General features: G+C 46.7%; 1 protein-coding gene across 3 annotated transcripts in view; it reads left to right on the forward strand.

Moving 5' to 3' along the window:
* osbpl1a (oxysterol binding protein-like 1A) overlaps nucleotides 1–27,144 on the forward strand; it is a 217,741-nt gene that overhangs the window by 15,038 nt on the left and 175,559 nt on the right. For all 3 annotated transcript variants that reach the window (XM_060823911.1, XM_060823912.1, XM_060823913.1), the window contains exons 2-8: nucleotides 8,312–8,458; nucleotides 9,924–10,009; nucleotides 11,167–11,241; nucleotides 12,817–12,928; nucleotides 17,395–17,480; nucleotides 21,188–21,332; nucleotides 25,464–25,531. In XM_060823911.1, the coding sequence (XP_060679894.1) occupies nucleotides 8,314–8,458; nucleotides 9,924–10,009; nucleotides 11,167–11,241; nucleotides 12,817–12,928; nucleotides 17,395–17,480; nucleotides 21,188–21,332; nucleotides 25,464–25,531 (717 nt within the window). In that variant the 5' untranslated portion in view covers nucleotides 8,312–8,313. The remainder of the gene's footprint in view (nucleotides 1–8,311; nucleotides 8,459–9,923; nucleotides 10,010–11,166; nucleotides 11,242–12,816; nucleotides 12,929–17,394; nucleotides 17,481–21,187; nucleotides 21,333–25,463; nucleotides 25,532–27,144) is intronic.

Raw genomic sequence — 27,144 nt, forward strand, 5'->3', positions numbered from 1 at the left:
TCCAGTTGTGGTGGTCCCTGTAGGTCCCAACGATGGAGGTAGAAAGAGGTTCTGCTGAGGGAATATGAGCAGCTAGGAGCTAAATTTGAAAAGCTGATCCAAAAAGTTGATACTCTCCGGATTAACACCTAAGGCACGAGCAAATTGGTGCAGGGCCAACCAGGTTAAAGAGGTGTGGCTCAACGATTGGTGTAGGAGCAGCGGGTGGATCATGGGCCCCAGGACTGGGGAAGGAGAGAGCTGTTCTGATGGGGGCAGGCTCCACCTGATGAGCGCTGGGACCCAGGTCCTGGCGAATTGCATATCTAGGCTGTGGATAGGGTGTGTGTGTGGAGTGGGGGTGGGTGGTGGGGGGGGGTTCAGTTGCAAGGAAACTTATGGAAATTTTAAAAGAGTGGATGGCTCAGTAGAGGTTACTAAAATTCCCAGAACAAGTATTGGGTCAGAAAGTATGGAAAGGGTCCGGAATCTGTTTTCAGGCACAGCAGATATGGGGACAGTTGTGGGAAGGGGAGCAGTCAGTGCAGGACTGAGGATGCATGAAGTATACAAAACATGGTAAATGAGCTGGGAACACCCATTGAAATTGGCAGGTACAATGTGGACATCACAGAGACGTGGCTGCAAGAGGATCAGGGCTGGGAACTAAATATCCAAGGATACATGTCCTATTGAAAGGACAGGGAGAGGGGGTGGGTTTCCCTGTTAATGAGAAATGAAATGAAGTTAATAGCAAAAAGTGATGTAGAGATGGAAGGTATTCCTGATGAAGGGCTTTTGCCCGAAACATCGATTTCACTGCTCCTTGGATGCTGCCTGACCTGCTGTGCTCTTCCAGCACCACTGATCCAGAATCTGGTTTCCAGCATCTGCAGTCATTGTTTTTACCATGCTGACTTGCCCCTAGTGTTCAGAGATGTGTAAGTTAGGTAAATTAGTCAGGGGTTAATATAGGGTAGGGGAATGGGTCTGGGTGGGTTACTCTTTGGAGGGTCGGTATGGACTCGTTGGGCCAAAAGGCCTGTTTCCACACTGTAGGAATTCTATACGTGGGAGAGAAAATAAATCAGGAGGTAGAAAAGGCTTGGAAGGAATGCACTATTACAATCATCATGGGGACTTCAATATGCAGGTGGTTTGGGAAAACCAGGCTGGTAGCAGATCCCAAATAAAGGAATTCATGAAATGTCTATGGAATGGTTTGTTTCGGAGGAGCTTTAGGTAGAATCCATTAGGGATTTTTGATTTGATTTATTATTATCAAGTACTGAGATGCAGTGAAAAATAATGTTTTGCATGCTAAATGGACAATTCTTACCTTACTCAGGGTAATAGAACAGAATGCAGAATATAGTGTTACATCGACAGAGAAGGTGCAGAGAAAGATCAACTCGAATGTCTAAGCGGTCTGTTTATAAATCTGAGAACAGTGGGGGAATGCTGTTCTTAAATCTGTTGGAACAGCAATTCTGGATTTGGTGTTGTGCAGTGAGGCAGACTTAGAGTCCTAGAGAAACATGGAAACAGACCCTTCGGTCCAAATCGTCCATTCCAACCTGGCATCCTCAGTAAATCGAGCCAGCACTTGGCCCATATCCCTCGAAACCCTTCCTATTCATACAACCATCCAGATGCCTTTGAAATGTTGTATTTGTACCAGCCTCCCACACTTTCTCTGGCACCTCACTCCATACACCCACATCCTCTGTGAAAAAGTTGCCCCTTAGATCCTTTTTAAATCTTTTCCCCTCTCACCTTAAATCTATGGCCTCTAGTTTTGGGCTCCCCCACTCTGAGAAAAGACTTTGGCTGTTTATCCTATCCATGCCCCTCGTGATTTTCTAAACCTCTATAAGGTCACCCCTCAGCTTCTGATGCTCCAGGGAAAACAGCCCCAGCCTGTTCAGCCTCTCCCATAAGGGCATGTCCTCCAACCCTGGCAATATGTTTTAGATTAGATTAGATCCCCTACAGTGTGGAAACAGGCCCTTCGGCCTAACCAGTCCACACCGACCCTCCGAAGAGTAACCCATCCAGACCCATTTCCCTCTGACTAATGCCCCTAACACTATGGGCAATTTAGCATGGCCAATTCACCTGACCTGCATATCTTTGGACTGTGGGAGGAAACCAGAGTACCCGGAGGAAACCCACGCAGACACAGGGAGGTTGTTTGTAAATCTTTTCTGAATCCTTTCAAGTTTCACAACATCCTTCCAAATGCAGGGAGACCAGATTTGTGCACAGTATTCTCCAGCTCTTCAGATGCTGCCTGACCAGTTGTGCTATTCCAGCACCACACTCTTCAACCGTGTATTCCAATAATGGCCTAACCAACGTCCTGTACAGTGGCAACATGACCTTCCAACTCCTATACTCATTGCACTGATCAATAAAGGCAAGCATACCAAATGCCGCCTTCACTATCCTATTGATCTGGAACTCTACTTTCAAAGAACTATGAATCTGCACTCCAAGGTCTCTTTGTTCAGCAACACTCCCCAGGACCTTACTATTAAGTATATAAGTCTTGCTCTGGGGAAAGCAAATCTTAGCAGGACCTATACACTTAATGGTAAGGTCCTAGGGAGTGTTGCTGAACAAAGAGACCTTGGAGTGCAGGTTCATAGCTCCTTGAAAGTAGAGTGCCGGATCAATAGGATAGTGAAGGCGGCACTTGGTATGCTTTCCTTTATTGGTCAGAATATTGAGTACAGGAGTTGGGAGGTCATGTTGGGGCTGACAAAGACATCGGTTAGGCCACTGTTGGAGTGTTACATGCAATTCTGGTCTCCTTCCTATCAGAAGGATGTTGTGAAACTTGAAAGGGTTCAGAAAAGATTTACAAGGATGTTGTCAGGATTGGAGGATCTGAGCTACAGGGAGAGGCTGAACAGGCTGGGGCTGTTTTCCTTGGAGTGTCAGAGGCTGAGGGGTGACCTTATAGAGGTTTACAAAATTATGAGGGGCATGGATAGGATAAATAGACAAAGTCTTTTCCCTGGGGTCAGGGAGTCCAGAACTAGAGGGCATAGGTTTCGGGTGAAAGGGGAAAGATATAAAAGCATCCTACAGGGCAACTTTTTCACGCAGAGGGTTGGATGTGGTAGAGGCTGGTACAATTGCAACATTTAAGAGGCATTTGGATGGGTATATGAATAGGAAGGGTTTGGAAGGATATGGGCCGGGTGCTGGCAGGTGGGACTAGATTGGGTTGGGATATCTGGTCGGCATAGACAGGTTGGACCGAAGGGTCTGTTTCCATGCTGTACATCTCTATGACTATAAAATGCAGCACCTCATATTTATATAAATTAAACTCCATCTGCCACTCTTTGGCCGATTGACCCATTGAGGTAATCTTCTTCTCTGTCCACTACGCTTCCAATTTTGGTGTCATCTGCAAACTTATTAACTATACTCCTATGTTCACATCCAGATAATTTATATAAATGACAAAAAGCAGTGGACCCAGCACCGATCCTTATGGCACGCCACTGGTCACAGGCCTCCAGTCTGAAAAACAACCCTCCACCTCCACCCTCTGTCTTCTACCTTTGAACCAGTTCTGTATCCAAATGGCTAGTTCTCCCTCTATTCCATGTGATATAACCTTGCTAACCAGTCGACCATGGGGAACCTTGTCTTGATGAAGGAGCTGAAGGTAATGGAGGCAGACAGTGACCATAGTAAGCCAGAATTCACCCTGCAGTTTGACAGGGATAAGATGTAATCAGATGTAATGGTATTACAGATGAGTAAAGGTAACTACAAAGTCTTGAGGGAGGATCTGGCCAGAGTCGATTGGTTGGGGAACCGAGCAGGGAAGATGGTGGAGCAGCAATGGCAAGAGTTTCTGAGGTAATTCATCCCAAGGAAGACATAACCCCCTCAAGGGGAGGATGAGGCAACTATGGCTGGGCCATCATAAAAGGGAAAGCATACAATCTAGTGAAGACCATTGAGAAGCCAGAGGATTGAGAAGTCTTTAAATTTTAAAAAAAGGGGAAAAGATGAAAAATGAATGTGAGCTAGTTAGTAATATAGAAGCAAAGTGCAGGAATTTATTTTACATCAGAAGGCTGAGGACTCTGGGTCTGTACTTGATGGAGTTCAGAAGGATGAGGAGCACTCTCGTTGAAACTCACCGAATACGGAGAGGCCTGGATAGAGTGGACGTGGAGAAGATGTTTCCACTCATAGGAGAGACTAGGACCCAAAGGCACAGCATCAGAGTGAAGGGATAATCCTATAGAACTGAGATAAGGAAGAATTTCTTCAGCCAGAGGATGGTGAGTCTGTGAAACATGTTGCTGCAGGGGGCTGTAGAGGTCAAGTCGTTGAATGTATTTAACCGAGACAGATTAGATTCTTGATTAGTTATGGCATCAACTGTTACAGGAAGAAGGCAGGAGATACATGAGCCATGATTGAGTCATGGAGCAGATCTGATGACCTGAATGCCAAAGTTTTGCTGTATCTGAAAACCTTGTGGTCCTTTGATTTATTGTAGCAAGCTTAAGGCTGAATGATCTAGTCCTGGTCTTTGTTTTCAAATGCGCGCTCATACTCTTGACCAAACTCTTGGGCGAGACCATATCAAAAGCCTTCTGATGGGTGGGACATTATAGTGAGAGAAAAGTTAGCATCGATAGTACTTGTACAGATAATATTTGTATAGCCTACAGCTCCCAGGACATGGAGACATAACCTTATAATCAGTCCATGTCATTGCTATCCACATGTCTCTACTTACTTCATACAGTCCTTTGAATGTTGAAGTGCAATATTTGTTGAGCAACTGCTGTTTCCTTTAGCTCTCTTATAACTTCACCATGTGTTATGGAGAGGTTACATTTTGGTCTGTGTTACAGCACTTACACCAATGTTTTGCCAGTTCCCCTTTCTGTTTGTTGCATGTTTTATTTGACTGGTCGATTTTTGACTCTTCCCATTTTTGTTTCAAATTTTTAATGTCCTTTGAGCAGATTTGCTGAAAAATATCAATCACGGAGCCAAAACATGTCGGGGAAGGTTTAAACTGACTTGAGTATGTGAGCCAGAAGGGAATTTTGGATAGTGGTACTAGGGTACATGAGATACAGGGAGAAGCAGAGAATGCTCAGATAGAGACCAGTAAATTCATCAGCAGAGTCAATCTTGGAAAGAAGATAGTGAGGTTGAAATCAGTTTTGTGCAGCATTGGGTGAATGTGTGGACTGAGAAGTTATAAGCACAGACTGGGACTACAGAGGGACCTCAATTATCCGAAGGACACGGGCGTGGAGTATTTCATTCGGTTAATCGAATTCCGGATAATCCAATTCCGGATAATCGGATGCTGGATAACAAAGTTTAGCTAAGCATTGTGAGTTTGCGATCTTGTCAGATAATCCGATATTCGGATAATTGAATGCCGGATAATCGAGGTTCCTCTATATTAGCAATAACGGAGACCTGGCCCAAGAAAGGATTGGGTGTAATATAGTCCTGGATATGAGATATTCAGAAAGATAGAACTGGAAGGTAAACAAAGGAGGAGGATGGTGATTTTAGGTTAAGGAGGGCCTTGCAAGAAGGATGTTTTAGTTGGATAATGGAGAGAATTGATTTGACTGGAGCTAAGGGTGGAATTACATTGCTCAGAGTAATCTGTACACCACCAAATAATCTTTCATCAGCACATTGAGAGTAAAAGGAGAAGTAAGGCTGGTTAGGGAGTAAAAAGGGGCTTTACCAGTGGAGGCAGGAGGCAGAGCTAAGAGGTTAAATGGATAATTTACATCTATCTTTACCAGGAGGCTGATGCTGCCCAAGATGTAGTGACAGAAGAGGAAACTCAGTGACTAGAATGACTTCAAATTAATGATGAGGAGGTATTGGGTAAGCTGTCAGGGCTTACAATTGGTAAGTTCCTGAGACTGGATGAGAGTAGAACTGCAGAATGTGTAAAAGTCTGCCCAGCAATTACTGACCAGTCAGTTTAACTTTGGTGATGAGCAAACTGGAAAGAATTATTCAGGATAGAATTAATAATAATGTGGGAAAATAGATTTGTTCAGGGTTTTGGGAATCAGGGGTTTAATGAGGGGCTTGAGGGAAAATTCAGTGAGTGTGAGGGATTGGAGTGTCCATTATGTATTTATGGAGGAGTTAATCTGATTTTTGTTTCTCTATATACCAATTCTGGGTAGCTATCCAGGTAAGATAATCAGTGGGGTGGACAGTGACAGCCTTTTTCCTTGGATGGTGAACATGAGGAAACATAGCTTTAAATTGAATGGTGATAGATATAGGACAGATGTCAGAGGTAGTTTCTGACAGAGGTACTCAGAGTAGTAGGACGTGGAACACCCTGCCTGCAACAGTAGTAGACTCGCCAACATTAAGGGCGTTTAATGGTCATTGGATAAACATATGGATGAAAATGGAAAAGTGTAGGATAGATAGGCTTCAGATTGGTTCCACAAGTCAGTGCAACATCGAGGGTTGGAGGGCCTGTACTGTGCTGTAATGTTCTATGTAAGTAAATTGGAACGGTCCAAATTCTCCAATTCCAACTTGCAAGGTTCTGGGAGGAAAGGAATTACCCAGGAAGTTTGAACATCCCAGGCACTTCTATCAAAGGTCACAGACTTCCCATGGATTTAGGAAGGTTCTGGATGTACGTCATGGGTCATGTGTTTGATCTTGAGAGAAAGCTAGCTATAAATATAAAACCAGATGTTAAGAGTTACTGTAGATCGTTAAAGGAGGTAGTTAATACAGCAAATGTTGGTCCTATAGGAAGTGAATTTAGATAACTAGTAATAGAATTGAACAGGTCAATGTGTTTGTTGATAGAATCTGTGGATGAGTGCCATGCCTCTAGGAATTCCCTGGCTGTTGGTGTTCATGGATGCGGATCATTAGCTGTCTTCCTGTTTGTCCTATGTAGTGTTTTGTGCAGTTCTTGCACCAACTAGCCACGAAACGACATGACCAGCTATCCTTAGTAGCCACACACGCAGATGACAACCAACATGAGTTCGACTGGGACAACACTAGGACAAGAGCTGAAAATGTGTTGCTGGAAAAGTGCAGCAGGTCAGGCAGCATCCAAGGAACAGGAAATTCGACGTTTCGGTCATAAGCCCTTCATCAGGAATAAGGAAATCTTATTATAGGACAAGCCAAACAGAGAACAGCCAGGGAATTCCTAGAGGCATGGCACTCATCCACAGATTCTGTCAACAAACACATCGACCTGGACCCAATATACCGACCACTGCAGCGGACAGCTGGAACTGACAACTGGAAGCGGCAGAGACAAACCACTATCAATGCCAGAGGAAACATCACAGAAGCGCTTCACAGAAGCGCTTCACAGGAGGCTCCCAAGCACTGAGGATGTCACCTAGACAGGGGACGAAACATCTGAAACACAAATTCCCAGCTCGGCGAACAGAACCACATCACCTCTCAGCCTCCGACGCTCCAGGGAAAACAGCCCCAGCTTGTTCAGCCTCTCCCTGTAGCTCAAATCCTCCAACCCTGGCAACATCCTTGTAAATCTTTTCTGAACCCTTTATAGTTTCACAACATCTTTCCAATAGGGAGGAGATCAGAATTGCACGCAATATTCCAACAGTGGCCTAACCAATGTCCTGTACAGCCGCAGCATGACCTTCCAACTCCTGTACGCAATACTCTGACCAATAAAGGAAAGCATACCAAATACCGCCTTCACTATCCTATCTACCTGCGATTCGACTTTCAAGGAGTTATGAACCTGCACTCCCAAGGTCTCTGGAAACAGTTTGAATTCAGGAAATGAACCTTGAAAATTACAATCACAAGGGCAACAAACAACTTGTTGGAATCGAGTTGACAAGTGTTAGGCTCCTGATAAACTTCATCCTAGAAACTTTAAAAAGTGGCTACAAAGATATTGATGCATTGGTTCTAATTTTCCAAAATTTCCTATATTTGAGGAATGTTACGTTAGTGTAGAAAACAGTAAATTTAACTCCTTTATTCAAAAAGGGAGGGAGACAGAAAACAGGCTACTACAGGCAAGTTAGCTTAACATGTATCACCGAGAAGAATATAGATATTCTTGCAGATATTATCACAGGGAACGGCGAAAGATTCAAGGTAATCAGGCATATTTGGCTTGGTTTTTTGTAAGGAAAGTCACATTTAACCAATTTATTGAAATTATTTGAAAATGTAACACATATTGTGAATAAAGTGGGTTTCACAGATGTACTATGCTGAATGCTTTCCTGGATTTTGAAGATAATTTGTGTTATTTTTAAATTTCTTTCAGGAATGAGTTCTGAGGTTGAGGAGCAGGTTTTGCTTGAAGCTGAGGAACAGTTACTTCATCAGGCTCGAAATGGCATCTTGGAAGAGGTTAAGCAGCTGCTGGATCGGAGAAGGTTTGAAAAGCTAGCTTTCAATATTAACTGCAAAGGTAAGTTCTCCTTTAAGCTTCACTGTTTTCTCTTCTCTGTGTGTTTTTCTTCAAATGTTTCCAATTGCCTCTCCTGAGTATTTGAATTCCTCCGAATCTTACAGCACAAGTGGAGGCCATTCAGTCCATCTTGTTTGAGAGTGTTGCCCAATAAATTCCACTCCCCCGTTCTATCCCCATGGCTCAGCAAGTTCCATTTTTTCTCTAGGATTTATGTTTTGAAAATGCCAATCATTCAGACAGCAAGTTCCAATGTGCTGTATAAATGTGTCTCATTTGCCCTCAGCAGTTTTTTTTTTGTCAGTCTGCCTCCACTGGTGAATGACCAGTGGGCTGTTCCCACTAGGAACAGCCCCTCTTTATTTACCCTCTCTTCATCAACATGAATATGAATCTATTCCAATATGACTGTTGAACACCTCTGTTAAATAAGTTTTTCTGCACAGATTAAATAAGACCTGGGAAGAGAAATAGGCCATTCAGCCCATTAAGTCTGCTCTGCTATTCAATGCGATCATGGCTGATCTGATAATCCACTTTCCTGCCTTTTTCCCATTACCTTCGATTTCCCTTCCTGATTAAAAATCTGTCTGTCTCAGCCACGACCCCAGCCCTCTGTGGTAAAAAAAATTGCACAGATTCACTCAACTGCGAAAAGAAATTCCTCTTCATCTCTGTCTGAAATGTACAGCACCTTACTCTGATAACTACCAGGCAATGACCATCTTCAATAGCAGAGAATCTAACCATTGCCACTTGACATTCACTGGTATTAGCGTCACTGAATTTCCCCATGGTCAATCCACCTAACCTGCACATCTTTGTGACTGTGGGAGGAAACCCACACAGATGTAGGGAGAATGTCTGGGTGAGTTTGCACAGTCACCTGAGGCTGGAATCGAACCCGGGTCCCTGGCGCTGTAAGGCAGCAGTGCTAACCACTTAGCCACCGTGCTGCACCTTGGCTGTATGGGCGGCATAGTGGTTAGCACTGCTGCCTCACAGCGCCAGAGACCGGGTTCAATTCCCGCCTCAGGCGACTCTGTGTAGAGTTTGCACATTCTCCCCGTGTCTGTGTGGGTTTCCTCCGGGTGCTCTGGTTTCCTCCCACAGTCACAAAGATGTGCAGGTCAGGTGAATTGGCCGTGCTAAATTCCCCGTAGTGTTAGGTGAAGGGGTAAATGTAGGGGTATGGGTCTGGGTGGGTTGTGCTTCGGCGGGTCGGTGTGGACTTGTTGGGCCGAAGGGCCTGTTTCCACACTGTAAGTAATCTAATCTAATCTAATGAAAGGATTTTGTGAGGTTAGATGAGGCCGTGTCGATCTGTTGGTCGTATTTTTGCACTTTTCTAGGATTGCCAGAATGATGATGACCCTGGCAAAATCAGATGGAGTCTGAGTCTCTTGATGTTTTTTATCGAGCAGTTGTCTGTGGGTTGAGTAATTATCAAGTCACTCCTTTTCAGGTCGGAGCAAATCAAATTTTGGTTGGACCCCTCTCCATCTCGCCTGCTATTTTGGACACAGAGATGTTGTGGAGGAATTATTGAAGGTAAGTTGTGGTCTTTAGATGTTGCACACTGTGTGATTAATTTTAAATTTTTGAATCCAGCAGCATCAAAGATGGTAACAAGTGTTTTATTCTGGTCAACGGTTGTGTGAACTTTTACCCTTTAGTAATATGAGTCGATGATGTGTGTATCTCTGCGTTTGGAAATATGATTACCTGCCACCTGAATTTGCAGGTACTTATTCTGTGGAAAGAAGGTACCAACAGAATCATAGGAACTTAGAAAATAGGAGCAGGAGTAGGCCATTCGGCCCTTTGTGCCTGCCCCTCCATTCAATATGATTCTGATTGATCATTCAACTCAGACCTGTTTCTCTCCTAGACCCTTTGATCCCTTTAGCCTGAAGAACTGTATCTAACTCTGTGTCCTGAAAACTTCCAATGTTTTGGCCTCAATCACTTTCTTTAACAGAGAATCCCACAGGCTCCCCACTCTCTGGGTGAAGACATTTCTCCTCATCTCGGTTCGAAATGGCCCACCCCGTATCCTTGGACCGTGACCCCGTGGTTCAGGACTCCCTGGTCATCATCCTTCCTGTGTCAAGAATAGAGTGGTGCTGGAAAAGCGCAGCAGGTCGGGCAGCATCCGACGAGCAGGAAAATTGATGTTTCGGGCAAAAGCCCTTCATCAGGAAAGGACTATTCTTGACTCTGACCTCCAGCATCTGCAGTACTCCCTTTTGCCCATCGTCTATCCTGTGTTTACCCTGTCCAGTCCTGTTAGGATTTTGTAGGTGTATCCATGGGACGCTGGATAAACACACAAGGAGAGGAACAGATGAAGTTTGATTGGTAGGAGGTTCAATTGGGATTGAAGTAGCGATGTGGACTGTTGGTTGCTGGTTTAGATTAGAGTGGTGCTGGAAAAGCACCGCAGGTCGGGTAGCATCCTGCTCCTCAGATACTGCCTGTACTGCTGTGCTTTTCCAGCACCACTCTAATCTAGACTCTGGTTTCCAGCATCTGCAGTCCTTGTTTTTACCTTATTGGTTGGACCCCTCTCCAAGTGTATATTCCAAGTGGTCCTGTCAATGCAAAGAAACTTGGTCCTCACAAAACCGGCTTCACTTCATTGTTTTAATGGCCGTGGTGTTGGAGTTAATCATTGGATTATTTATTGGTCATCTTATTGCTGATAGGCTAATGCAGATGTGAATGTGGCCAATGACGTTGGTGACACTCCGCTCCATCGAGCAGCTTTCACAGGACGGAAGGTGAGAACATTTTCAAGGATTGCGATTGTGATCTTTTAATTTTGTGATTTATAATTTTGTTCAATACTTGCCAGGTTCTGTAAGCCAAACTTGAATATTATTTGAATTGAGTACAGTGAAAAGTTTATAAGTCTCCGCTGACAGCGCCACCTTAGGTACAGAGTACCTCGGTACAATCCTTAGTTACAGAATGGACAAATGAAGAAAAAAAAGTTACAACATGGCTATACACACTATAACCATAGGTCAGAAAACACAAGAGTTGAAAGGCCAAATATCACAGTCTCTCTCCAAAGGCTGACCACAGCAGACCAGCACAGGGAGCGACACGGTCTGACCCCAGACTGCCGCCGGGCTCCGCGCCAGGCCCCTCTGGCCTCTGGTCACTAGCATCCCTGCTTCAGAGACCGGGTGTCTGAGGCCGGGCGGAGGGAGGATTTATAATCGTGGATCAGTCCCTGGCATACATTGGGACCTCGCCAGCCCAGCATTGCCTATATTTTGAAGTACTCCCTCCTGACCTCTGTGAACTCCTGTAACCCTCTGAACTCTAGGCACTCCTCCAATCCTGATTTCTTGAGCAGCTCCAGTTTTGAGAATGCTGGAGAAACTCAGCAGGTCTGGCAGTATCTGGGCTTTATATGTCACCAAAGTCAGAAGAGGAGTCATACCAGACTTGAAACAAAGAATAATCCAGTGCAGGGACACCCCCTTCGGCCCACCAAGCCTATACTGACATGCAAAACCTTTCTAAACTGAGAGCCTTTTGCCTCTACACCATCCAAATAAAATAACAACAGGTTTATTTGGAAGCACTAGCCTTCGGAGTGCTCCTGTTGGACTATAGCGTGGTATTGTGTGATTTTATAACTTCGTCTGAAGATGAGATGTTGTTCCTCCAATTAACACTGTGTAAATTTGTCCAATCTCTCCCCTTGGGTGTTCTGCGAAGTGATCACCCATTCTGTGCTTTGTTTCACCAATGTAGAGGTCTTTCTGTCTGCCTTTGTGTATCTGTGTGTGCCTGTGCGTGTGTGTATGTGTCTGTGCGTGTGTGTGTGTCTTTCTCTTTCTCTATCTCACATTTGCTAACCCTCCTTTATTTTTTCATTTAAGCTGGCATGGTACAGTGGCTCAGTGGTTGGCACTGCTGCCTTACAGCGTCGGGGACCCGGGTTCGATTCCAGCCTCGGGTGACTGTCTGGGTGGAGTTTGAACATCCTCCCCGTGTCTGCGTGGGTTTCCTCCCACAGTCTAAAGATCTGCAGGTTAGGGTGGATTGGCCATGCTAAATTGCCCAGAGTGTGCAGGCTAGGTGGGTTAGCCATGGGAAAATGCAGGGTTTACAGGCTTAGGGTAGAGCGGTGGGTCTGGTGGGATGTTCTCTGGTTGGTTGGTGTGAGGCGATGGGCTGAATGGCCTGCTTCCACGCCAAGGGATTCTATGACTGCATGAATGTGAGTTGTAATTTTTGATCAGTGTTCCTACGGATAAGGGTGGGATGGTCCAGAGGAGAGGAGTATGTTGTTGTCCCTGTACGCTGCGCTGTGAGAGGGGAGATGTTGTGTTTTCTAGGAGCTTGTTCTGCTGCTGCTGCAGTTTGCTGCTGATGCTGCCGTCATCAACGGAGATGGACAGACCCCGAGAGCTGTCACTCAGGACCAGGAAATCCGGAGCATGCTGGAAGGTAGGAACGAGCAACGCTTGCATTTATTTAGCACCTTCCAGGACGTGCTTCGCAGCAGCCAGTGAAGCGCTTTTTGAGCCATCGTCACTGTTATGTAGGAGGTGCTGAAAGTGATCAGCAAGGTCCCACCCAAAGCAACAAGCAGAAATCCTGTTTGGTGTTGGGGAAGGGACACCAGGAGAACTCCCTTGGTCTCTTTCAGAATAGCCTTCTTTATACCCACCACGGAGGGGGAGGGGGGATCGGGTCCTAACAGGAACAGTCTGCTCTGTAAGATGGTACCTCTGATCTGACACCCCACTGCTGTGCTAAGTTCTTGAGATATAGGAGCAGAATTGGGCCATTTGGCCCATCGAATCTGCTCCGCCATTCAATCATGGCTGATATGTTCCTCACTGCCATTTTCCTGCCTTCTCCCCATACCCCTTCAAGCCATTACCAATTAAACATCAGCCTAACAGGCTCAAGGAGTGACAGAAACCCTTCCGGCTTCAAGGTGAGGAGCCACGGAGTGACACTGTGCTCAGTTGAGGTTGGTTGTCAATAATTTTAGGAGATTGGAGAGTAAATGCAGTAAGTGAATTAAAGTTTGTGCATTGAAGCTTGGAATGAGTTGGAGAGTTGTGCTTAAGGCCGCCTGGGCAGCTGTGCCGGTTCTCACCTTCCCCTGGACGTTTGGAATGCTGCATTCCTCACATTGACGGTCAAAAGGATTTGGGAGCTTTCCCAAGAAAAGTGGCTTGGCTGTTTTTCTCCTTCCATAAGTCGATGGTGTTTGACCAGAGAGAGTTTGCAACAGACTGTCTGATTGGAGATTTGTAAACATTTGTTTGTGGGAGTCACTGCCTGTCCTTTGGAGTGTCTTGGCTACACTACTGAAGGCAGCACGATGAAGGCCCTTATCCAGATCAGAGCTGAAAATGTGTTGCTGGTTAAAGCGCAGCAGGTCAGGCAGCATCCAAGGAACAGGAAATTCGACATTTCGGGCAAAAGCCCTTCATCAGGAATGAGGAAAGTGTGTCCAGCAGACTAAGATAAAAGGTAGGGAGGAAGGACTTGGGGGAGGGGCGATGGAGATGTGATAGGTGGAAGGAGGTCAAGGTGAGGGTGATAGGCCAGAGTGGGGTGGGGGCAGAGAGGTCAGGAAAAAAATTGCAGGTTAGGAGGGCGGTGCTGAGTTCGAGGGAATCGACTGAGACAAGGTGGGGGGAGGGGAAATGAGGAAACTGGAGAAATCTGAGTTCATCCCTTGTGGTTGGAGGGTTCCCAGGCGGAAGATGAGGCGCTCTTCCTCCAACTGTCATGTTGTTATGTTCTGGTGATGGAGGAGTCCAAGGACCTGCATGTCCTCGATGGAATGGGAGGGAGAGTTAAAGTGTTGAGCCACAGGGTGGTTGGTCCGGGCGTCCCAGAGGTGTTCTCTGAAGCGTTCCGCAAGTAAGCGGCCTGTCTCCCCAATATAGAGGAGGCCACATCGGGTGCAGCGGATGCAATAGATGATGTGTGTGGAGGTACAGGTGAACTTGTGGCGGATATGGAAGGATCCCTTGGGGCCTTGGAGGGAAGTGAGTGTGGAGGCGTGGGCGCAAGTTTTACATTTCCTGCGGTTGCAGGGGAAGGTGCCGGGAGTGGAGGTTGGGTTGGTGGGGGGTGTGGACCTGACGAGGGAGTCATGAAGGGAGTGGTCTTTGTGGAACGCTGATAGGGGAGGGGAGGGAAATATATCCCTGGTGGTGGGGTCCGTTTGGAGGTGGCGGAAATGACGGCGGATGATATGCTGTATATGGAGGTTGGTGGGGTGGTAGGTGAGAACCAGTGGGGTTCTGTCTTGTTGGTGGGGTGGGGCTCAAGGGCGGAGGAGCGGGAAGTGGAGGAGATGCGGTGGAGGGCATCGTCGATCACGTCTGGGGGGAATCTGCGGTCCTTGAAGAAGGAGGCCATCTGGGCTGTGCGGTGTTGGAATTGGTCCTCCTGGGAGCAGATGCGGCGAAGACGAAGGAATTGGGAATATGGGATGGAGTTTTTACAGGGGCACAAGGGCGAGAAGATGTAGGAACAGATGTAGACCAATCTGATCAGCCATGGTTTTATAAACTATGGTACAGACTGGAGGGGCAGAGTGGCCTAGTTCACCCCTCTCTCAACCTCGTGCAAAACCAGGAATTTTTTAAAAATCTGCTTTGTGCTCTGGTCTCGTCATTGGCCAGGAGAGAGCAGTAGATGCATGGGAGCTATCTCTGCTGAAGTTGAACAATGCAATTCTGTCCTAAACTCGTCTTGAAAGTTTGTATCCAGGTGCAGCAGCTGATTAGAAAGGCAATTGGAGCGTAGTTTATTGCAAAGGGAATGGATTGTAAACGTAGGGATGTTTTAGAGTTGTTCAGGGTGTTGGTGAGACCCTGTCTGGAGCACTGTGTAAAGGTTTGGTCTCCTTACTGGAGAAGTGACACAATTGTTGTTGAAGCAGCCCCAGCGAAGGTTCACTCAGCTCAGTTCTGAAATGGACAGGGTTACTGTAATGGGGAAAGGGGAATCGGTTTAACTCAGTTGGCTGGATTGTTGATTTCTGGATTAGTGGTGCTGGAAGAGCACAGCAGTTCAGGCAGCATCCGAGGAGCAGCTGATTTGCAGAGCAGTGTGATGCCAACAGCATGGGCTCCCATTCCCATCACCAGTTTGAGGTGACCATGAAGAACTCTCTTTCTCAGTGTCTTCCCTCGCCTGAGGTCTGGTCCCTCAGGTTAAATCCCCCACCAGTCGCTTCTCTCTAATGAGTGAGCAGCCCCTATGGTCTGTAGCGACACCACCACCACCACCACCACAACAAGAAATGGGGAAAGGTTGATCATGTGTGACCTGTATCAATTGAGGTTCACCCACTGGTGGAGATTCTTGGGAAGGAGACTGAAACGGAGGGCATTGTTTCAGAATAAAAGGTCTCCCTGCTGAGACTGATCAGATTTTTGTTTTCTCAGAGTGTTGTCAGACTGGATCTTTAATTTATTCAAGGTGGATAGACAAGGGGCTCAGATTATGGTGAGGTCAGACAGAAATGTGGAACAGGGACAGCAGCCTGTTCAGCCTTGATCTTATAGAATGGCAGAATGAGCTCAAAGGGCTGAAAAGCCTACACCTAGAATCGTACAGCACTGAAGAGGCCATCCAGCCCATCGAGTCTCTATGACCACAATACACTACTATCCACTGTAGGCCCAGTTACCCACACTATGTACATAGCCTTGAATGTAATGATGCTTGAAGGGTTTGGAGGAATATGGGCCGGGTGCTGGCAGAGGGGACTAGATTGGGTTGGGATACCTGTTTGGGATGGACGGGTTGGACCGAAGGGTCTGTTTCTGTGCTGTACATCTATATGACTCTCTGCTCCTCTAAGTACTTTTTAAAGGTTGTGACATTTCCTGCCTCACTGCTCTCCCGGGCAGCTCATTCCAGATTCCCAGCATGTTCCAGATGTAAACAATTTCCTCAAATCTCATCTAAACCTCCTGCCTCTCACTTTAAAATGATGTTCCTTGTTATTGGCCCTTTGACTAAGGGGAACAGTTGATTGCTATCTACCCCGTCCTTTCCCCCTCTTAATCTTACACACTTCTGTCGAGTTGCTCCTCAATCTTCTCTGCACCAAAGAATATACCCCAAGCTTATCCAGCCTCTCTCCGTTGCTGAAATGCTCCATCCAGGGGCACCATCCTGGGGAATCTCCTCTGTACCCCTCTCCAGTGCAATCACCTCCTTCCTATCGTGTGAGGACTACAACTGCACACAGGACTCTAGCAGTGGCCTAACCAAAATTCTATACAGCTCCAATCTAGCTCTCTACTCTGATAATCTATGCTGTGACTAATAAAGGCAGGTATCCCATCTTTCACCTTAACTACCTTCTAGTAACTACCCTGACCTGTCACCTTCAGTGATCTGTGGAGAAGCAAAATCCTTCTATTCCTCTGTACCGTGTTTCCTATTCCTGGGTCAGAGATGTACACCGTGGAAACAAACCCTTTGCTTCAACTCATCCATGTTTACCTGATATCCTAAATTAATCTCGACCCATTGGCCAGCATTTGGCTCCTATCCCTCCAAACCCTTCCTATTCATATACCCATCCAGAGGCCTTTTAAATGTTGTAATTGTACCAGCCTCCACCACATCCTCTGGCAGCTCATTCCATACACGCACCACCCTCTGTGTGAAAAAGTTGCCCTTTTAGGTCCCTTTCTACATCTTTCCCCTCTAGCCCAAAACCTATGTCCCCTAGTTCTGGACTCCCCCACCCCAGGGAAAAGACCTTGTCCCTGTTGGTCTTAAAAGAGTTAACTGCATATGCTGTTGGGCAGGGAAGAGCGGAGGCTGGCTGTCAGGAGAAATTCAGGCTCTTTGTCAGTCTGAGTCCGGTTTGGTGTATTTTTTCAGTTCTTTAAGCTCATGCTACCTTTTTTTAAATACAGCTGCTGAAATAACACAGCAGAGGAAATCAGAGGAGCTGCTGTTAACTGCTGCACGAGAAGGGGATGTGACAGGAATCATTGATTTGGTGAGCTCTGTCAGACTGATTTTACTGCAACCAACGTGTTTTTTTTTAATGGATTGGTCTGTTGCGTTTTCCTTCTGTCACATTCAGAAACCCGGGTAGATAAAGGAAAACAATCTCATGGCACTGGATGAGGCCATTTGGTCCATCCAGCCTGACCCCACAGAAGGGGCTGGCTTATTAATCCAATTCCCGTCTGGTCTCCCTCACCATACTCCTGCCGATTTTTAGCCTTTCAGTATTTTCCCAATTTGCTTCTGCAAATTCCAATGGAATCTGCTTCCACTGCCCATTCAAAGCAGTATGTTTGAGGATGTAACAGTGTGCTGCATTGGTGCGGGCTGCGGGCTGCAGAAAGATTCTCTCCTCTGGTTTCTGAACGCCTTCCTACCACTGGCACCACTTGCTGCTTAAGCTGTCCCTCACCACTAGGGGGTAGCATTTGCTGTGTACATGCTGTACAGGGTCAGACTGACAGTCGTCTGGGCCGCCTGTCTACAGCTCCAGTGTCAGACTGACATTGTCTGGGCCGTCTGTCTACAGCTCCGGTGTCAGACTGACGTTGTCTGGGCTGTCTGTCTACAGCTTCGGTGTCAGACTGACGTTGTCTGGGCCATCTGCCTACAGCTCTGGTGTCAGACTGACGTTGTCTGGGCCGCCTGTCTACAGCTCCGGTGTCAGACTGACGTTGTCTGGGCCGCCTGTCTACAGCTCCGGTGTCAGACTGACGTTGTCTGGGCCGCCTCTCTACAGCTCCGGTGTCAGACTGACAGTCATCTGGGCCGTCTGTATACAGCTCCGGTGTCAGACTGACGTTGTCTGGGCTGCCTGTCTACAGCTCCGGTGTCAGGCTGACAGTCGTCTGGGCCGCCTGTCTATAGCTCCGGTGTCAGGCTGACAGTCGTGTGGGCCGTCTGTCTACAGCTTCGGTGTCAGACTGACATTGTCTGGGCCGTCTGTCTACAGCTCCGGTGTCAGACTGACGTCTGGGCCATCTGTCTACAGCTCCGGTGTCAGACTGACATTGTCTGGGCTGTCTGTCTACAGCTCCGGTGTCAGACTGACGTTGTCTGGGCCGCCTGTCTACAGCTCCGGTGTCAGGCTGACAGTCGTCTGGGCCGCCTGTCTATAGCTCCAGTGTCAGGCTGACAGTCGTCTGGGCCGCCTGTCTACAGCTCCGGTGTCAGGCTGACGTTGTCTGGGCCACCTGTCTACAGCTTCGGTGTCAGACTGACATTGTCTGGGCCGTCTGTCTACAGCTCCGGTGTCAGACTGACGTCTGGGCCATCTGTCTACAGCTCCGGTGTCAGACTGACGTTGTCTGGGCCGCCTGTCTACAGCTCCGGTGTCAGACTGACGTTGTCTGGGCCGCCTGTCTACAGCTCCGGTGTCAGACTGACGTCTGGGCCTTCTGTCTACAGCTTCGGTGTCAGACTGACATCTGGGCCTTCTGTCTACAGCTTCGGTGTCAGACTGACATTGTCTGGGCCGCCTGTCTACAGCTCCGGTGTCAGACTGACGTTGTCTGGGCCATCTGTCTACAGCTCCAGTGTCAGAGTAAGAATTCATTGAAATAGGAGTTGGCTATTTAAGATGGAGATGAGGAGAAATCTCATTGAAACATGAAAACTAGCAGCAGAAGCAGGCCATTCAGCCCTTCAAGCCTGCCCCACTGTTCAGTGTGATCACAACTGATAATTCCACTCTGTATATTGTGGGTGGCGCGGTGGCACAGTGGTTAGCACTGCTGCCTCACAGCGCCAGAGACCTGGGTTCAATTCCCGCCACGTTCTCCTCGTGTCTGCATGGGTTTCCTCTGGGTGCTCCGGTTTCCTCCCACAGTCTAAAGATGTGCAGGTCAGGTGAATTGGCCATGCTAAATTGCCCATAGTGTTAGGTGAAGGGGTAAATGTCGGGGAATGGGTCTGGGTGGGTTGCTCTTCAGAGGGTCAGTGTGGACTTGTTGGGCCAAAGGGCCTGTTTCCACACTGTAAACAATCTAATCTAATTTAATCTAACCATATACTGTTCCTGCTTTCTCCCCACACACTTCATAGACGATGGGAAGGAAGATGCTATCATCTCTGGAATGCCCCCTGAAGGGTGAGGGACAGCTCCCGGGAGACCACCACCCTGTTCCCTTCCTCCTGCTGAAAATGGTCTCAATACGAATTTCAGTCCGAGCCACTCCAGCTGTGTTGTAGTGCGGGTCATGTATTATCAGGATGTTTCAGGATGGGCCTGTATTATCAGGGACTATAGTGCTCTGAACAAGCTCCACTGACACCTGATTGTTTGATGTTCTCCTGGTGAGTGGGCTGCTGATATCAAGGTCATGGAGATGGCACCCTCCCTATATTTCCCTATATGACCTCTCATACAAAGCACACCCTGAGCAAGGATGTACTCTCAAACCTTGACCCCACACCCAACCACACCATTTCCTCTGTGCACTACCCCATCCTCCAGACAGGCACCGGAGCACCTTTTACCAGGTTTGTTCCCTTCCACATTGGCCCCAGATTCTCATGCCATTGGTCCTCCTGGATGCTGACCTTCCAATCAGAATGTGAATAGACTCTCAACTAAATTAGTCGTCCACTTTCTGTAGGTGACTCATACCGCACTCAAACTGTTATCTGTTTCTCTCTTCTCAAATGCTGTCCAGACTTCCTGAGTCTCTCCAGCACTTTCTATTTTTGTTTCAGATTTTCAGCTTAGAACCATAGAGATCTGCAGCACAGAAAAGGGCCCTTCAGCCCATCAAGTCTGTGCTGGTCAATTACAATCACCTATCTATTCCAATTCCATTTCCCAGCACTTGGCCCATTGCGTTGTCATTGCAAGAGCACATCTGAATTTTTTTTGAATATGATGAGAGTTTCTGCCTTTCCCTCCCTTACAGGCAGGGAGTTCCAGATTCCCCATCACCCTCTGAGTGAGAATGTTGTCCCTTGCATCCCCTCTAGGCCTCCTGCCCATTATCTTAAATCCAAGGTCCCCTGGTCATTAATACCTCCATCAAAGGGAAATGTTCCATCCTGTCTACGCTATCTATGTCCTTCATCATTTTATCCATCTCAATCATGTCCCCTCTGCTCCAAGGAAAACAGTCTGTCCAATCTCTCTTTATCACTGAAACTCTCCAGCCCAGGCAACATCCTGGTAAATATTCTCTTCACCCTCTCCAGTGCTATCACACTGCTACAATGTGGATTCCAGAACTGTACACTGTACCAATGTTTTATACACTTAGAGCATCATCTCCCTGCTGTTAAACTCTCTGCCTCTACCAATAAAGGCAAGTGTTCTTTACACCTTCTTAATCACTTCATCCACTTTTTAAGTGCACCCCAAGGTCCCACGAATTCTGTGCTTCCCAGGATCTCACATTAATTGTTTAATCCACAGGATTTTGCTGTTGTGCGTAATTTCTAAACAGTCCTCCATCTCCAATATATTTCTCCCACTCAAAAAAAAGTGTTAAACTGTTCATGCCTAGTCCCGGCCAGTGCAGGACTCGCTCAGTGTCACTCCAAGTCTTGGATGGGGGTTGAACTGTCAACTCTGTGATTTAGAGGCGAGAGAGCCATCCACTGAGACGGGGGGCCGACGATGTTTACTGCACCTTGGGTGAGCCGTAGTAGTCCTGTAAAGCCAGTGTTCAGCTTGCTGCTGTAGAAATCTAACTGGAGTTTCATTGTTTTCAGCTTAACAAGTCGAATCCACCCAACATCAATTGCGTGGACAAGCTGGGGAATACTCCGTTACACTGCGCGGCTTATCGAGGGCAGAAACCGGCTGCCGTTAAACTTCTCAAATGTGGCGCTGATCCCAGTATCAGGAATAACAACGGTAGGTTGCAGTTAAAAATGATGAGCGCAAGAAATGGGAGTATACTGTTCGACCCCACCCTTCAAACAGATCATGGTTGATCTCCTACCTCAGCCCGACATTCGTGCACTAACTCTACCATCCCTTCGTTCTCTTTGGCCCTAACGTTGAGTATACTGAATGAAGGTGAATAAAGAGGGAGACCTAATCGAAAAATACTGGAATTAAGAGCAGCATAGAAAGAGTGAAACCTTTTCTTTTTAGGAGAGGGATCACTAACTGTGAAGTAGGGGGGATTAGAGGAAAATGTTTTTCACCCAGAAGGTGTTGACTACCTGGAACTCACTGCTTCAACTGATGGGAGAGGTGGGAACACTCCTGTATTTGGATGAGCACTTGAAATGCCTTGGATTACAAGGTTACAATTCAAGTGCTGGCAAATGGAATTAGAATAGATGGATGCTTGATCACCAGCTTGGAAATGATGGGCTGAAGGGTCTTTATCCATGCTATAAGATTCTGACTTGCAAATGACTGATTATCCACCTTTAGAGGGTGAAAATTGCAAAGATTCACAATCCTCTGAATGAAGAAATCTCTCCTCATCTCAGTTCAGATTGGCTTGAAAACTTAGCCTGAGACTGCATCTCAGTGTTCCAGACTTAAACAAGATCTCAGTACTGACCCCGTTGAGCCCAAGAATTTTAAGTTTTGGTGAGGTTATGTCTATTTCTTGCCCAGTCTATTTGAGCTCTCATGCAGCACAATCCTCCAAACCCAGGCACCAGTTCAGTGAACCCTCAATGCTCTCTCTGCCTTTTATATTAACTTCAAACCATCAACTCCTCTGGGTATTAGTGACTAGAATGCACTTTAAAAATTAATTAATAATATTAATTCTAATTGTGAAGGATGCCCAGTGAATTAGAATAAGGAGTTTTCTTTTCAGCTCAATGTGAGGTTTTGTTTATGACCTGGACTAAGTCTTAATGCTGGGCCCACATCTATAACCCGTCCCTAGTGAAGGTGGGGGCGAGCTGCCCTCTTGACCCGCTGCAGTCCATGTGCTATGGACCCACAATGCCCTTAGGGAGGGAATTCCAGGATTTTGACCCAGCGACACTGAAGGAACGGTGATATATTTCCAGGTCAGGACAGTGATTGGCTTGGAGGGGAACCTGAAGGTGGTGGTGTTTCCCATGTATCTGCCCTTCTCCTTCTAGATAGAAGTGATCACAGATTTAGAAAGTTCTGTCTAAGGATCTTTGGTGAATTTCTGCAGTGCATCTTGCAGATAGTACACACAGCTGCTACTGAGTGTTGGTGATAGAGGGAGTTGATGTTTATGAATGTGGTGCTGATCAAAATGGCTGCTTTGTCCTGGATGGTGTCGAGCTTCTTGAGTGTTATTGGAGTTGCTCTTATCCAGGCAAGTGGGGTGTATTCCATCACTCCTGACTTGTGCCTTGTAGATGGTGGACAGGCTTTGGGGAGGCTGGAGGTGGGTCACTCGCTGCAGGATTCCTAACATCTGACCTGCTCTTGGAGACACTGTGTTTATGTGGTGAGTCTAATTCAGTGTCTCATCAATAGCAACCCCCAGCATGTTGATAGAGGGAGGATTCAGTGAATGTCAAGGGGCGGTGGTTAGATGGTCTCTTATTGGAGAAGGTTATAGCCTGGCATTTGTGTGGTGTAATTGTCACTTGCCACTTGTCAGCTGAGGTCTGGATATTGTCCATATTTTGTTGCATTTGGCTTCAGTCTCTGAGGAGACACAAACTGTGCTGAACATTGTGTAATTATCGGCAAGCCAATCATCTTCTGACCTTACGATGGAGGGAAGGTCATTGATGAAGCAGCTGAAGTTGGTGGGCCCTGGACATTACCTTGAGGAACTCCTGCTGAGGTGACTGACCTCGCAACAACCACCACCATCTTCCTCTGTGCCAGGTATGACTCTAACCCGCAGAGTGTTTGTCTCTTACTCCCTTTGAGTCCAGTTTTACCAGGGCTCCTTGATGCCACACTCGGTCGAATGCAGCCTTGACGTCAAGGGCTGTCACTCTCCTCTCCCCTCAGGGATTCAGCTCTTCTGTCCATGTTTGACCCAAGGCTGTAATGAGGTCAGGAGCTGAGTGGCCCTGGGGGAACCCAAACTGGGCGTCACTGAGCAGGTTATTGCTGAGCAGCTGCTGCTTGATAGCCCTGTTGGTGACACCTCCCATCACTTCACTGATGATCAAGAGTAGACTGATGGGGCAGTTACTGGATGGGTTGGATTTTTTCTGCTTTTTGTGTACAAGATATACCAGGCAATTTTCCGTACTGTCAGGTAAGATGTCCGTGTTGTTATTGTACTGCAAGAGCTTGGCTAATAGAGTAGCAAGTTCTGGAGCACAAGTCTTTAGTACTAGTGCCAGAACATTGTCAGGGCCTATGGCCTGTCCAGTATTCAGTGTCTCCAACTGTTTCTTGATACCAAGACATTGGTGACACCATGCTTAGAATATTGTGTTCATTTCTGGTTGCCCTTCTACAGGAGGGCTGTTGTTAAACTGGAAAGGGTACTGAAAAAATTTGCAAGGATGTTGCTAGGACTGGAGGGTTTGAGTTATAAAGAGAAGCTAGATAGGCTGGGGCTGTTTTCCCCGGAGTGTCGGCAGCTGAGGGGTGACCTTACAGAAGTTTATAAAATCATCAGGGGAACAGAGAAAGCCAAAGTCTTTTTCCCAGGGTAAGGGAGTCCAGAACTAGAAGGCATAGGTTCAAGGTGAGAGGGGAAAGATTTACAAGTGACCTGAGGGACACGTTTTTCACACACAGTAATGAGCTGTCAGAGGAAATGTAGAGGCGAATACAATTACAACATTCAAAAGAAATTTGGACAGGTATGTGGATAGAGAAGGTTTAGAGGGATATGGACCAACTGCAGGCAAATGGGGCGAGAGTTCAGTTTAGGATACCTGGTTGGCAAGATAGAGTTGTGCTCTACGACTGTGTCACATGGAGTGAATTGGGTCGGCTGAAGACTGGTATCTGAGATACCGGGGAGCGCTGGGGAAGGCCGAGATGGATCGTCCTCCCAGCATTTCTGGCTGAAAATTATTGCGAATGCTTATCTTTTTTGCAATGTGCTGGGCTGTTCCGTCATTGAGGATGGGAATATTTGTGGAGTTGTTTAGTTTGTGACTGGATATGGCAACTCTGCAGAGCTTAGATCTGATCTGTTGGTTGTGGGATTGCGTAGCTCTGTCTTTCACTCGCTGCTTATACTACTTGGCATGCAAGTACTCCTGTTTAGTAGCTTCACTAGTGAGACACCCAGTGCCGGCATGCCCTCCTGCACTCTCCACTGAACCAGCAACAGTGTTGGAGGTTAAGGGTAACTGTATAAAGTTGAAAATGTGTTGCTGGTTAAAGCACAGCAGGTTAGGCAGCATCCAAGGAACAGGAAATTCGACGTTTCGGGCACAAGCCCTTCATCAGGAATGAGAAGAGGGTGCCAGGCAGGCTAAGATAAAAGGTAGGGGGGAGGGGCGATGGAGATGTGATAGGTGGAAGGAGGTCAAGGTGAGGGTGATAGGGCGGAGTGGGGTGGGGGCGGAGAGGTCAGGAAGAAGATTGCAGGTTAGGAAGGCGGTGCTGAGTTGAGGGAACCGACTGAGACAAGGTGGGGGGAGGGGAAATGAGGGAACTGGAGAAATCTGAATTCATACCTTGTGGTTGGAGGGTTCCCAGGCGGAAGATGAGGCACTCCTCCTCCAGCCGTCGTGTTATGTTCTGCCGGTGGAGGAGTCCAAGGACCTGCATGTCCTCGGTGGAGTGGGAGGGGGAATTAAAGTGTTGAGCCACGGGGTGGTTGGGTTGGTTGACTGTATAAAATCATGAAGGACATGGATAGGGGGAATAGCCAAAGTCTTTGTTCTCTAGTGTATGGGAGTTCAAAACTAGAGGGCACAGGCTTAAAGTGAGATGGGAAAGATTTAAAAAGGACCGGAAGGGTAATTTTTTCTTGCAGAGGGTGGTGAGTATTGAATGAGCTGCCAGAGAAAGTACTCTAGGACACCTGCCCCCGATGGGTACTCACTGCTGCACGCGTTAATCTAAAGTGACAGAATCTTCTAATCACTCGTCTATTTTCTTTGATAGACCAAGTACCATTGGATCTGGCTCGAGGGACGGAAATCAGACAAATCCTCAGTGGAAAATCAAGCAAGGTGTGTCCGTCCATCCTGGAAATCTGTTAGTAGAACCTGTTTTAGTCTGTATAACTCGAGGAACTCTCCTGAGGTCGGCGGTGTGAAAATAGTAGGCTGTGTTATCATCCCAGGGTCAACCCTGATTCTGTGGTAAATATATGTCCCTTGGTTGACAGAGCTAAAGCAGATGGTCTGGCACCACATTGTTAGGACAATAAGGTGTAATAGCAAAAGGAGACCATTCAGCCCATTGAGTGTGAATCAATGAGATTGTGGCTGAACTGAAACTGCTTGACTGCACCCTCCTGCCTTTCTCCCTGTAACCCTTGATTCCTTTACTGATTAAAAATCTGTGTATCTCAACCTGGAATATACACAATGACCCAGCCTCTGCAGTTTAAAACAAAAAGTTCCACAGAATCTCTGCCCTCTAGAGAAGAAATGCCTCCTTGTCTCTGTCTTAAATGGGCAGCCCCTTACTCTGAGATTATTCCCTCTGGCCCCAGACAAGGGGAAACACTCTCTTGTTTTGTGAGCCTATTTTGTTTGCTGTGTTCACTACTGTATTACAGTGGGTATACTTCAAAAGTGTTTCTTGGCTGAAACCTGCACTGGGGTGTCATATGGATGTGGAAGGAGCTATGTAAATGCAAACCTTTTTTTCCCCCTCATTTTTCCTTCCTCTTTTGAGCTTTGTCACTCTCTCACTTCATGAATATTCTCGCCAGGATTGTTCACACCTCTGCTGCTCTTCCAGTGAGAGCTTTGACATCTCCCTGAGAGTCCCAAAGGGACCTTCGTTTAACATGTCTTTGGAAAGACACAGTATTGAACACACACACACACGCACACACACTAGATACTGTCATAATTAACAATTTTTATTACATAACGTGATGATCTGCTTAAAAAATGTGATTGAGACATGATCAACCAGAGACTATTATTTATCTGCCATCCCTACTTGCCCTTGAGAAGGTGGTGGTGAGACACTTTCTTGAGTATAATTGCCAGCCATTTTAGAGGGCAGTTAAAAACCAAACTGATGTGTCTGGAGTCCCATGTAGGCCAGACAGATGTCCCTCCCTAAGGGACATTCATGAACCAGATGGGTTTTTCCAAGGAGATTCCTAGTAATAATATTCTTTTCAAAGAGCTGGCACAGACTTGATGGGTCAAATGGTCTCCTCACATTCTGTGATAATTCTACGATTCTGCTTTGATACCTTTAACAATAACTTTGAGATGTTAAAACAATGAATTACCAGCAGAACTTTCCAAAGTGCACAGTCATAGAGATGCATAGCACGGAAACAGACCCGTCAGTCCAACTTGTCCATGCCGACCAGATATCCTACATTAATCTATTCCCATTTGCCCATATCCTTCTAAACCCTTCCTATTCGTATACCCATCATGTACCCATCCAGATCCTTTTTAAATGTTGCAACTGTACCAGCCTCCACCACATCCTCTGGCAGCTCATTCCATACACGTACCACCCGCTGCATGAAAAAGTTGCCTCTCGGGTCCCTTTTAAATCTTTTCCCTTTCACCTTAAACCTGTGTCCTCTAGTTTTGTTTTCCTCTACTCTGGGGAAAAGACGTTGTCTATTCACCCTATCCATGCC

Source organism: Hemiscyllium ocellatum, chromosome 4, assembly GCF_020745735.1.
Source record: "Hemiscyllium ocellatum isolate sHemOce1 chromosome 4, sHemOce1.pat.X.cur, whole genome shotgun sequence".
Taxonomy (NCBI): Eukaryota; Metazoa; Chordata; class Chondrichthyes; order Orectolobiformes; family Hemiscylliidae; genus Hemiscyllium; species Hemiscyllium ocellatum.